At 36.0% G+C, this 13,997-nt stretch overlaps 1 protein-coding gene across 11 annotated transcripts in view; it reads left to right on the top strand.

Annotated features, from left to right (window-relative positions):
* Positions 1-13,997, top strand: part of IFT88 (intraflagellar transport 88) — a 123,649-nt gene that overhangs the window by 9,557 nt on the left and 100,095 nt on the right. For 4 of the 11 annotated variants that reach the window (XM_004435246.3, XM_014791210.2, XM_087436324.1 and 1 more), the window contains 5 exons: positions 7,641-7,697; positions 9,079-9,132; positions 9,765-9,828; positions 10,555-10,624; positions 13,619-13,709. In XM_004435246.3, the coding sequence (XP_004435303.1) occupies positions 7,641-7,697; positions 9,079-9,132; positions 9,765-9,828; positions 10,555-10,624; positions 13,619-13,709 (336 nt within the window). Of the gene's footprint in view, positions 1-5,211; positions 5,266-7,640; positions 7,698-9,078; positions 9,133-9,764; positions 9,829-10,554; positions 10,625-13,618; positions 13,710-13,997 lie in introns of all 11 variants that reach the window. The other 7 variants (XM_087436330.1, XM_087436331.1, XM_087436333.1 and 4 more) reach the window with 2 other exon arrangements.

The raw sequence follows: 13,997 nt of genomic DNA, 5'->3' as shown, positions 1-13,997 counted from the left end.
ACTGGCTTATTTCACTTAGCATAGTGTACTCAAGGTTCATCCGTGTTGTAGCATATGACAAAATTTCCTTCCTTTTTAAGGCTGAATAATATTCCATAGTGTGTGTATCACATTTTGTTCCATGACACTTGGGTTGCTTCCACCTCTTGGCTATTGTGAATAGTGCTCCTATGAACATGAGTGTGCAGATATCTCTTCGAGACCATTTTCAATTCTTTGGACTCAGAAATGGGATTGCTGCATCCTATGCTGTTTCTATTTTTAATTTTTTGAGGAACCTCCATACTGTTTTCCATAGTGGTTGCACCATTTTACAATTTCACTAATGGTGCACAAGAGTTCCAGTTTCTCCACATTCTCACTAACACTTGTTATTTTCTTTTTTGTGTGTGAGGAAGATCAGCCCTGAGCTAACATCCATGCTAATCCTCCTCTTTTTGCTGAGGAAAACTGGCTCTGAGCTAACATCTATTGCCAATCCTCCTCCTTTTTTTCCCCCAAAACCCCAGTAGATAGTTGTATGTCATAGTTGCACATCCTTCTAGTTGCTGTATGTGGGACGCCGCCTCAGCATGGCCAGAGAAGCAGTGCATCAGTGCGTGCCCGGGATCCAAACCCCGGGCCGCCAGCAGTGGAGCGCGCGCACTTACCACTAAGCCACGGGGCTGGCCCATTTTCTATTTTTTTTGATAGTAGCAGTTTTAATGGGTGTGAGATGAGTCTTACTGTGGTTTTGATTTGTATTTCTCTGATTATTAGTGACACAGAGTATCTTTTCACATGCTTGTTGGCCATTTGTATGTTGTCTTGGAAGAAATGTCTGATAAAGTTCTTTGCCCATTTTTTAACTGGATTATATGATTTTTGTTGTTGTTGAGTTATAGAGATTCTTTGTATATTCTGGATTTTAACCCCTTATCAGATATATGATTTGCAAATATTTTCTCCCATTCTGTAGGTTGGCTTTTCACTCTGTTGATTGTGCCCTTTGATGCACAAAAGTTTTTAAGTTTGATATAGCCCCATTTGTCAATTTTTGCTTTTGTTGCCTGGGCTTTTGGTGTCACATCCAAGAATTGCTGCTAAGTCCAGTGTCATGAAACTTTTCCCCTATGTTTCCTTCTAAGAGTTTTATAGTTTTAGGTTTTAGGTTTGGACCTTTAGTCCATTTTGAGTTAACTTTTATATATAGTGTATGATGAGGGTCTAACTTTGTTTTTTTGCATGTAGATATCTAGTTTTCCCAGCATCGTTTGTTGGAGAGACTGACCTTTCCCCATTGTATAGTCTTGGCACCCTGTTGAAGATCATTTGACCATATTCAGGAGGGTTTTTTCTAGGCTCTTTATTCTGTTCCATTGGTCTATTTATCTGTCTTTATGCCAGTACCACACTGTTTAGATTACTGTAGCTTTGTGATAAATTTTGCAATCAAGAAATGTGAGTCCCCCAACTTTGTTCTTCATTTTCTTTTTTTTTTTAATATTTATTATTTATTTATTTATTTAGTGTGTGTGTGTCTGAGGAAGATCAGCCCTGAGCTAACATCCATGCCAATCCTCTTTTTGCTGAGGAAGACTGGCCCTGAGCTAATATCCGTGCCCATCTTCCTCCACGTTATATGGGACGCCTCCACAGCATGGCCTCTGACAAGTGGTGCATCGGTCCGCAGCCAGGATCCGAACCCGGGCCGCCAGCAGCAGAGTGCATGCACTTAACTGCTACACCACGAGGCCGGCCCCTCTTCATTTTCAAAATTTTTTTGGCTCTTCAGGGTCCCTTGAGGTTCCAAATAAATTTTAGGATGAATTTTTCTATTTCTTCAAAAAATGCCATTTGGATTTTGGTAAGGATTGCCTTGAATTTGTAGATTGCTTTGGGTAGTGTGGACATCTTAACAATATTACGTTTTCCAATCCATGAACATGGATGTCTTTCCATTTATTTGTGTCGTCTTTAATTTCTTTCAGCAATGTTTTGTAGTTTTCAGTGTATCCAGTAAGTGAATTTTAAAGTATTTTGAATCAAAGGATTTTTTTATGCTTTTGAGAATATAAATCTTATTTTTCATATAAAGCATTAGAATATATTTATCTAAAGTACCAATTATTTAAAAAATATTTCTAATTTTAAAGTTACATAAGTATTGATACTTCAAAATGTTGGGGCTTAATTTACAAATTGCTCTTCCTTTGGATTAATGACCCTCCATTAATTAATCTTCCACCAGTACATAAATGGATAGAGTGATTTTTCTCAATCTTGTTAAAATTTTTGTATATGTCATATACTGGAAAACAGTATGGAGAGTCCTCAAAAAATTAAAAATAGAACTACCATATGATCCATCTATTCCACTCCTGAGTATTTATCCAAAGAACACAAAAACACTAAATTTGAAAAGGTATATGCACTCCTCTGTTCATTGCAGCATTATTCACAATAGCCAAGACTTGGAAACAACATAGCTGCCCATCAACAGATGAATAGATAAAGAAGATGTGAGATATATATATATACACACACACACACAATGGAATACTCCTCAGCCATAAAAAAAGATGAAATCTTGCCATTTGCACCAACATGGATGGACCTTGAGTGGTACTATACTAAGTGAAATAAGTCAGTCGGAGAAAGCCACATACCATATGATTTCACTCATATGTGGAAGATAAAAAAACAACAACAAACAAATAAAACATATAGTTAGAAAGAATAGATTGGTGGTTACCAGAGGGAAAGGCGAGTGAGGGGAGGGCAAAAGGGATAGAAGGGCACATGTGTACAGTGACAGATGGCAACTAGACTTTTGGTGGTGAACACAATATAGTCTGTACAGAGGTTGAAGTATAATGATGTACAGCTGAAATCTAATGTTATAAACCAGTGTGACCTCAATAAAAAATAAATAAATAAATGTTTGTGTCATACAAAGCATTAACATCTGCCTTTCACAGTGCATGAAATCTGCCAAGCTTCTTTTGTAGTTGAAAATAAACAAGGTTGGTACTAAGTGAAGTACTGAAAGTCCTATCCCTAATGTTCCTTTTTTAAAACTGCTTCTCCCCACCTGCCCACTACTATTAGCAGTGGTTCTCAGTCCTCCCCAATGCTCACCCTAGGGGACATTTGGCCCAGAGATATTTTTGGTTGTCACAACTTGGGTGAATGCCACTGGCATCTAGTGGGTAGCAGGCAGAAATGCTGCTAAGTATCATAGAATGCACAGGGCAGCCCCACCCCCTGCATAAACAATTGTTCAGCGAAAGGTCAATGGTGCCAAAGTTGAGAAACTGATATATAGTAACTCCTCTGCTTTAGATGAAGTGTCCTTTCCTCACTTTGTCACTTTCTCCCTTTCCTCTCTGCCATACGTGTTATTTTGCAGAAATAGGTGATCAGTATTAAAGCATTTAAGATGGAAAGGATCTTGTGAGTAGTTTGCCCAGCACATTTATGTAAGTTAATTTAGTGTGGTTCCCTGCAGTGAGTTCAGCCAACTATACCGTTAGAGGACATAGTTCTCCACAAGACTGTCCTCACTTCTGACACCAACTGCAAGTTCAAGGGGTTCCCAAAACCGCCTTCAGATTCAATAATTCTCTGAAAGGGCTCACAGAACTCATTGAAAGCTATTACACTCACGGCTCATTACAAGGGAAGGATACAGGTTAAAATCTACCAAAGGAAGAGACACAGGCTGCAGAGTCTGGGAGGTCCAAATGTGGAACTTGCTGGTCGTCCTTTCCCTGTGGAGTCCTGGATGGCATTAACTCCTCCTGGCGACTGTGTGTGATGACAGTACTTACAGAGTATTGCCAGCCAGGGAAGCCTACCCATGACTTTGGTATCTAGAGTTTTCACTGGGGCTCCTTCACATACTGTCTACTTGGCTGACCTTTAGTCTCCAGCCCTTCCTGGAGGTTTGGGCTAATACCTCTGGAAGTTGGAACTGATACTGTGTGTCCCAATGCTCCCATCCTAAATCACGTTGTTAGACCATGTAGTGGCCAAAGCCCCTAGGCAAACAAAAATGTATCAGGCAGGACATTTCAAGGGCTTAGAGATCACCTCCTAGTAGCCAAGGGCAAGGCCAGACCTCTCTTTGGGTAAAGTTAATTCTTGACTACATATTCCACAACCTATATTTTAATTTTGAGATTACCTTTATCATGGAAAGAAAAATCATAGATTGAGTTCTTCCTCTAGGCTAATGACTAGACCATAAGCTGTTTGAAGAGGCATACTGTCTTATTCATTGTTCTTTTCTTTGACTACTGTAGGTGCTTCATAAATCTTTATTGCATGACCTAGTAAATAAGCTAGTGTTGTTTTCAATTTAGTGATTTCAGTTATCAGACATCAGGTGATAATTTCACCAGGCTGGCCCTTCAGTGATCTTTAGAAGTGGATTCAGAGATCCTCCTTTTACAGATCAGGAAACTGAAGCCTGGAGAGGCCAGAAGTCTCACAGCTGTCTGTAACTGGGATAGAGCTTAGGTCTCTTGACCTGCTGTTGAATGATATTTTCATCACACCCTACTTATTATATTAAATGGAAAAAAGTTGTATGACTTTTATATGAAAGGTACTAGGCTCACTTAAGAGGGATAAAATTCTAGCGAGCTCCAAAGGACCTTATAATTTTAGGAAGGAAAATAAAATGGACACAGATATTACAAAGCATAATGTACAAATGTAAAAAAGTATAAATTGATATGGGACCATAAAGAGGTTATTCATCACTAGTTAGAACAATCAGAAGAGGCTGCTCAGAAGATAAATTTACAGCTACATGTTAAAGGATGCAGTTAAGACTGACCTTGAGATCTAGGAGGAAAGGCATTGCAGGTGAGGGTGTAAGATGAATAAAAGAAGAGACAGTGTAGGATCCAGTCTATCTGAAGAGAGCAATCCAATACTAAAAAAAAAAAAAAACAGATTTAGTCATTAGTAAGTAGTTAAAAAGAATAATGGTCTCTTTCTTTCTGTTTGTTCTTATGGAAGAAATTGCTGAGACTATATCCTTTCTTTTCAGCTTTTTAAAAGACCTATTATCTGTCAATTAGGTCGAGTTTGTTAATGGTTTTGTTCAAGTGTTTGATATTTTTACTGATTTTTTGGGGTGGGGTGCTACTAGTCCTATTATTAATGAGAAAGGTTTGGTCAGATTTTAGACTATGATTGTGGATTTATTTTTTTTTTTAGGTTTGTGCTTTACATATTTGGAGTAAAAATATTAAGAATCGTTATATTTTCATGGTAAATTGAGCCTTTCATTGTTATGAAATGTCCTTCTGTCTCTGTGCTGTTTTTCTATTTTGTCAGATATTAGTATATTGATACAGCTACACAAACTCTCTCTTGTCTCGTGTTTGCATGATATGTCTTTCCCATTTTTTTTCTTCCATCTTTTCCATATCCATATATTTAAGATGTATTCTTATTTACAGCATGTAATTGAGTTCTGTTTTTCAAATACAGTCTGATAACCTTATTCTTTTAGTGAAGTATTTAGTCCATTTACATTTGATGAAATTACTGATTTGGTTTAAATTTATTGTCTTACTATTTACTTTTTGTTTTTCCCTGCCTCTTTTATGTTTCATTTTCTCTCTATTCTTGTCTTCTTTTGTTTGACTGTTTTTATTATTCCATTCACCCCCACTATTATCTTGAGAGTTTACATTCTTTAACCATTCTTTTAGTGTTTTCCTAAACATTATAGTACTCATCGTTAGCTTATTAAATAAGAGTCTAGTATGTATATATTAGTATTTTACTACTTCTTGGACAATGCCAGAATTTTTCATTATTTTCAGCTGTTTTTTAGTTCTAGAATTTCTATTTATTCCTTTTTTATAGTCTCCAGTTCTCTGCTAAAATTGTCAATCTTGTCTTTTAATTCATTGAACATATTAAGCATAGTTATGTTAAAGTCTGTGTCTCACATTTGCATTGTATTATCCCCTTCTGGATTTCTTTCCATTCTTTTGTTTCTCTTGGCTTTTGGTTAGGTAGTCTTGCCTCCTATATGTCTGGTCGTTTTTGATTGAATGCAAGACGTTGTAAATGAAAAATTTGAGAGATAATTTAAGGCTATATGTCTCTGCTGTCCAGTATGATAACCACTAGCAACATGTGGCTATTTACACTTAAATTATTTAAAATTAAATAAAATTTGAATATTCAGATCCTTATTATACCAACCATATTTCAAATGCTCAACAGCCACATGTGGCTAGTGGCTATCTTCTCAGACAGGGCAGGTACAGAATGTTTCCATCACTACAGAAAAGTTCTATTGGATAGCATAGCTCTAGGTGATCTCAGCTTTCACTGGAGAGAATTTACTTTTGCTTATGGCCCTAGAGGCACTAGGAATCCTGGATCACCTTAATCCAGTTGAGTTTGAGTTGATTGTAAATTGGACTTTAGTCCTTATGAGGGCTGGTATACTTCTAATTTACTTTACAGTCTTAGAGTGTAGCCTTTTTTGAGATCACAGTCCAAAGCCTGGGGGATTACCAGGGCTGCCACCTTGGCAGGCCCCCAACTCCAACGTTGATCTCTTCAGGCCTGTGAGTCTGTAAAAAGCTATGTTCAGCTTCTCAGCCATGCCTTTGGAATTAACAGATGCCTCTACGAGAAAAGCAGGCCCAAATGCAGGCTCACCTCTAGCCTTCCCTTTTCCTTATCTTGAGACCTGGTAATTCTTCACTGCCTTAATGGTTCTCTAATGTATTCAGACTGATTTTTTGTGTGTGTGTTTGTGTGAGGAAGATTAGCCCTGAGCTAACATCCGATGCCAATCCTCCTCTTTTTTGCTGAGGAAGATTGGCCCTGGGCTAACATCTGTGCCCATCTTCCTCTACTTTATATGGGACGCCTGACACAGCATGGCTTGACAAGCGGTGCGTCAGCCTGCATCCGGGATCCAAACCTGCGAACCTCAGGCCACTGAAGTGGAGCACGCAAACTTAACCACTACACCACCCAGCCGGCCCAAGACTGATTTTTTTACAAAAATATTTTCGTCCCCAGTTTTTTTAGTGGTTCTTAGTGGGAAAGTTGTTTAAAGTAGTAGTCTATCATAGCCAGAAGTAGAGCTGTTCTACTAACGATGTTTTAATTAAATATTTCAAACAAATATGCCTAACAGCTAACATGTTTAGGACATTTTCATCTACATGGTCCTGTTTGAGTCCGACTATTATTTTGTGATTAGTATACTTTGTATCCTTATTTCAAAGATGAGAAAATTTAGGTTCAAAGAGATAAAGTAAACACAGCTGGTAGAGGGAGCACTGAGATTCAAACCCGGATTCTCTGACTCCAAATCCTAGGTGGTGTCACCAGTAAGTATGCATAATGAATGAGAGATGCAACCGTGAAAACTAATCTTTCTTATTGGCACCTCAGGTCATTCTAAAGTCCCTTTTCTCTTTTAAAATTAATTCCAGAATAAATCTCCTTCTCAATACTTAAAATATCTGAGCTCCTTAATATTTAGGATAATTTAAAAGAAATTATCCTCAATATTATATAAATATGTCTCTCTTTTCCATTTCTGTTCTAGTTTTCTATTATATAGCTTAATCTGAATTCTATTAACTATGGTTTTTTTCCTCCCCAAGATAACTGCTAAAATACCAAGCACAGCAGTTACTAGACCTGTAGCTACTGGATATGGGGTAGGTTTTCTTAAGATGAAGAAATTAAGATGCTTTTTCTCAAACATGAGTTCACTTTAGGTAGTTCTAAATAATTTTGGCTGTCTTTCAGTCCATGACCCAGATATATTTTCTATTTTGGGCAGTTAATGAACATTTTTATAAAAGTCTAATTTGATTAATAGGTTTGAATATTCTAGTCATTTTGATTATAAATATATCAGAAAATATTTTATTACCTTTTTCTATTTGTAAACCTTGTGTTTGTTAATTGACTTCCTTTCATCTTCTGTGTAATATAACCAAGTCTCGTGTATTCCATCATGTATTTTATGTGAAGTTGGATGTTACATAAATGTAAGGATATTTATAATTTTATTTTATTTTTTAAAGATTTTATTTATTTATTTATTTTTCCCCAAAGCCCCAGTAGACAGTTGTATGTCATAGCTGCACATCCTTCTAGTTGCTGTATGTGGGACACGGCCTCAGCATGGCCGGAGAAGCGGTGCGTCGGTGCACGCCTGGGATCCGAACCCGGGCCGCCAGCAGCGGAGCGCGTGCACTTAACCGCTAAGCCACGGGGCCGGCCCTGATATTTATAATTTTAAATGTTACTAATTAATACATGAAAAAATAAAATTTAAGAAAAATTTCAGAGAGATGTATTTGGGTCTTGCTTGTATTTGAGATCATTGGAGGAAAGATGCTATATAAAATCCGTAAAGGAAAATATTTTAAATTTTGCCCAAATTTGGATGTTTTAGCTTACATGAAATAATAGAGGAATGGGAGAAAAATGGAAGAATGAGATGGTATAGGTTTTTCTAGTCTTTAGGATAATATTTCTTAGGGGTCAGAAAAATGGTTTCAGAACCTAGAGGTCCAGGGCACTTGCCTTTGTGCTGTCCCCTTATATGAATGAAAAAAGTAGCCTTTATACCTAATATAACTGTGTGTCATATGAAACATGCTTTTATTAATCAACCTAAGCATGTATTACTCATAAGTTTTATTTTTGGGGGTGTTTCAGAACAGGAGACAGCAGACTTTTTCTGTGAAGGACCAGACAGTTTAGGCTTTGCAGGTCAGATAGTCTCTGTTGCTGCTACCCAACTCTGCATTCGTAGTGCAGAATCAACCATAGACAACGTGCAGACAAATGGGGTGTGGCTGTGTTCCAATAAAACCTTATTTACAAAGGCTGAGGGTTGTAGTTTGCTGACACCTCTTTTAAAATTTTATAGTTTGATATATCCTGAGGTGATAAATGGAAAAAATTAGGTTTACTTGCCAGTAAAATGAAGAAAAAAAGTTATGAAGAAAACTTTCGTAATTTGCTTTATAAAATTAAATGTAGATGCTTTTTAGAATCATTTTAACTTTGTTTTCTGTTTACTAGTCCAAGACATCCCTGGCATCATCAATGGGAAGACCAATGACAGGGGCTATTCAGGTATCTCTGTCATGAGATGGTTCATTTTGGGCCTCTCTTGTGACTTAGAATATTATTACCAAAGTTTTTTTTTCTTTATCATATTATTTTAGAACATTAAAGATGTTACTTATATAATGACCCTGATACTTTAAATCGTGGGCTAAAGGTTGGATTGTTCTAAATATTTGGAGGCAGAGTCTCTTTGGATTTATTTACTCAGGTCTCAAATGAAATCTCATTGGGGAGTGGACATAGGACTGATAGTTTGCGTGTATGATGTACTCTGGGACCCAATTTTCCTATGCTATCCTTTACAAAAATTTCTGTGGTTTCTCTCATAGGCATATAGGAGACCAACCAGAAGTAGGGAAGTAGCTAGCTAATAAGCTGTATATAAAAATCTATGTTTTTTTTTCTTTTCAAACTGAGAGTAAGCCCAGTTAGATCAAGGAATTGGAATTTTATAGGGGAAAGGGAAAGTAGAGACGGGATTGATACAAGAGGAAGCAGAAGTAAGGAATAAGCAGATAGTGATTAAAAATCAGCATTAAAAATTAGGGCTATATTAAGATATGTGTCATGTGCAGAACTGTAAATAAGAGGTAGATCTTATTTAAGAATACTTTTTAAATGATTCTTATTCTTTTAAGGATGGAGTTACTAGACCCATGACAGCAGTGAGAGCAGCTGGTTTTACCAAAGCAGCTTTGAGAGGTTTGTTATATTATCTTTACTAATAATTTTTTTCAGGTCTTTTCATTTTTTTACTGTTTTTGTATGTGTAAATATTGTTACCATTTTAAATAAAATCTAACATGCCATTGATTATAGGATGTGCCATTATTTTAGGTACCATTAAGAAAGGAAAGAGGTGGGGGAAATGTTCTGCTTCTCAGGGTGGTAGTTACACTGGCATGTAATTTGTCAAAATGTACTGACTTGTACATTAAAAATGTGTACATTTTATTTTATGTAAGTTAGGGCTTAATTTAAAAATTTAAAGGGGAAAATAATATTTAAATATATAAGTTAAATAATAGTTTTAAAATAAAATTATGGTACAAAAATTAATGTTTATTATACCAATAAGGAAAATTAAAAAGCCAATACCAGGTTATTTCTCACATGATTGACAATTTAGAGTTCATAATAGGGATAGATTACCATGGAGGAGAAGAAAATACTATTAGACAGTATCTCATTTTTGTTTTTACATGTTAACACACAAGTTTTATTTACATAGCTTTATGTATGTTTAAAAGCTTACCAATTTCTTGATATATGAAATGTTTATGTAGATTAAATGTCCTGCCCATTTTATAAATAGGTAATCTAGGCCATTTAATAAATAGGTAAATTAAATCACTTGTGCAAAGTTTCATATTTTCTTTAATTATGCTGGGTCACAAATTAAATATGAACTCTTGAATTGTGTCTCAGGTTCTGCGTTTGACCCCCTTGGTCAGTCAAGAGGCCCTGCACCTCCTTTGGAAGCCAAAAATGAAGATAGGTATGTAAATCCTTAGGCTGTTGTTTTGTTGTTGTTGTTAGATATTTTTTATTTTTATTTTCCAAGTACATAATTCTTAAGTATTTTAAAAGTTTGTGTCAGCCGAATAGTAATCAAAACATCATCCCTAGTTCTTGGAACTAGTGAAAGAATCAAGTCTAAGAGAAAACAGCCGTGGGTCTTCTTTCTGTGCAGTTTTATTGTGATATTATTTGGCTTGAAGATATGTCTGATTTTTATGAGTGCCAATATTAATTCTCTTGAAGGCCAAATGGGGTTGTAAATGTAGTAAGATATGCTTATTTTAAAGGGATATTTCAAAGAAAAAAATTAAGAGAACAAATAAAAAGTTTATCTTACCAATATTGAGAAATTCAATTTTTTATAGAATTAACTTAGTTTTGTGCTAGTCGCTACAGAGTAGCCAAAAAGCTGCGGTATAAATTCAGCTGTATAAATTTAGCTATATACGTTTACTGGTACCTAAGTGCCCTTGATGTATACATTTTACAAATAGTAATAGAAGCCGGCATTTACTGAGTACTCATGGTGTGCCAGGCACTGTGCAAGTGCTGTAAATAAGTCAAGACCAAGCTATTATTACCATTAGTTAGTAGAGAGAGAAAGTAAAGCACAGAGATCTTGGTAACACTAATAAATGGCAGAACTAAGATTTGACCCAGGCTGTGTATTCCGGAGGTCATGCTATTAACCACTACATTATTTTGCTTCTGTATAATAGATATTTTTGAATTCTAATTCTTAAAACCCAGTATTTGGGCTATTGTATAAATTACATGATTTCCCTATTTTACTAACAAGGAACTTCTCTAGAAAGTCAGTTTACTTTGTATCCTAGTTAATGGCAGCATGTTTACTAATAAAAGTGTGTTATTTTATTTAAATATTATGTCATTTAGGATCCTTGCAGCTGCTAACAACAGAAGACACATCAGAAAAACGCACGCACAATAAGAACAGTTTTTATGTTATAAAACAGGAAGTCTGAGGAAGGGCAGTTCTAGGGATGGTTACTTTAGCTGCTCAATAACTTCATCCTTGGTTTAGCTTCTCTTCTATTCTCTTGGCTCTTCTCAAGAGCCTTCCCCTCATGATCCCAAGAGAGCTGTGAGAGTTCAAAATCTCCATGTAGTTTATAAAGCCTAGAGTCAGAAAGTTCTCAGTCATAGGTCCCTTATAAAAAGCAAAGAGGGGCCGGCCCAGTGGCGTAGTTTTTAAGTTTGCGTGCTCCACTTCAGCGGCCTGGGTTCACAGGCTTGGATCCCAGGCGCGGACCTACACCTCTCTTCACGCCATGCTGTGGAGGCTTCCCACATACAAAATAGAGGAAGATGGGCACAGATGTTAGCTTAGGGCCAATCTTCCTCAAGCAAAAAGAGGAACATTGACAGCAGGTGTTAGCTCAGGGCCAATCTTCCTCACCAAAAAAAAAAGCATGACAATGCCGTGACTGAACCAAACATTTGGCAAGTGAATGAGACTCTTGACCAGCTTAGATTCTGATGCAAGGAAGAAGGCGGGTAGCAGGCTCTTGTGTGGTGGGTATTCAACAGTGTCTGCTTACAGAGTTCATTTTCCTGGCATTTGGTGGGGACAGGATAGTTACTTTTAGTATCTTCATAAAGTTTTCTTACGGATTTTTAGCTTTAAAATTTTATATTGATATTTTAGGTTTAATAATAATCTGTAAGCAACATTTAAAGACATTTATTAAAGTGTTTCAAATAACTAGAAAATAGAATTCTATACTTCATTGTAACCTTTATAAAACCACCATCTATTATTATGCTCATTGCTCAGTTAGAATTTTGCAGATCTTTATAAACTAATAAAATTTGTATCCCACCTGACTGAATTTGTAGACAGGTTCCACTGAAGAATATGATTCTATAGACAAAATGCTACTGTTAAATTTATTCCTATGTTCTTTTAAAAAAATCTATTGGTAGAGAATTAAGACAACTATTGTGTATTCCAAAATATTTGTAGTAAAATTTTATTTAGGCACTGATGTGCATTCAGGGTATTATGATATTTTGCTGGAAGAATGCCGTAGCAAAATAACATTAATGTTATTTTTGAGATGTGACTGATTTGGGGATACTACATTTGTTACTAACAGAATCAGGATTTTTAAACTTCTTCATCTGGTTAGAAATCTTTTCTAGTGTACCTATCTGGTAGTAAATAATAATTTTTATCTCTTTTATGGGGGCTTCAGTTTTCCTAACCATAGGATAAAGTTTTCCTCTGCCATAAGATCTGAAAAAAGGATCTGCTTTCTTTTGAGGATGATAAGGTAATAGCGTGGGTCCTAGAGCTACCTGACTGGGGTTGAAATCCTGGTGCTATAACTTACTAGCTGTATAATCTCGAGCACAATACTTAACTTACTAAAGCTCAGTTTCCCTATCAGTAAAATCAGAATAATGATAGTACTTGTATCAAATGTTATTATGAGGATTAAATGACATAATTAAGGTAAAGCATTTAGATCAGTGTTATATTATTACACTTTTGCTAAATGTTAGCCATTTTTACTATTATTATGAATAATTATTTAACGTAAGTATTAAAAACAGCATGTTTGCTCTTTAATGCCATTTACACATTTGTCTTTTTTTTTTTTTTTTAAGATTTTTTTATTTATTTATTTTTCCCTCCAAAGCCCCAGTAGATAGTTGTGTGTCACAGCTGCACATCCTTCTAGTTGCTGTATGTGGGACGTGACCTCAGCATGGCCAGAGAAGCAGCGCGTCGGCGCAAGCCTGGGATCCGAACCCGGGTCGCCAGCAGTGGAGCGCGCTCACTTAACCACCAGGCCACCGGGCCGGCCCTACACATTTGTCTTATCTATGACCTATTCTTAAAGTTTAAAAGCACATAATGGGCAATGCTAAAAGTAAATTAAATTTTGGTATATATTATTAGTGGTTGAATGATTCAAAGTACACTTTCCTTTTTCTTTGATAGCCCAGAAGAAAAGATTAGACAATTAGAGAAGAAAGTAAATGAGTTGGTAGAAGAAAGCTGTATTGCCAACAGTTGTGGAGACTTAAAATTGGTAAGTTCATAAACTGTTTGTGAATTCAAGATTGTGAAGTGTATGTGTGTGTCTGCCTTAATATATCCACACTTGGAAGCATATGTGTAGTTAAAATATTTTTGTTTTGCTATTGATTGGTCTTAACGTTTTCACTGAAGCAATTATTTTGAGAACTTGCAATTGTAACTGCTTTGTAAGCTCTGATGTCAAAACATTTGGCTGATTTTGTAATTTTTGACATTGGTCATTTCAATAGGAAAAAAATTCTAATGTATTGGTTGATTAAATTTTGCAGCCTGGCGGATT

The sequence above is a fragment of the Ceratotherium simum genome, chromosome 10, assembly GCF_057802395.1.
Source record: "Ceratotherium simum simum isolate JZ-2026a chromosome 10, ASM5780239v1, whole genome shotgun sequence".
Lineage (NCBI taxonomy): Eukaryota > Metazoa > Chordata > Mammalia > Perissodactyla > Rhinocerotidae > Ceratotherium > Ceratotherium simum.
Note: the sequence above shows the minus strand (reverse complement) of the source record. Positions and strands in the feature narration are given on the sequence as shown.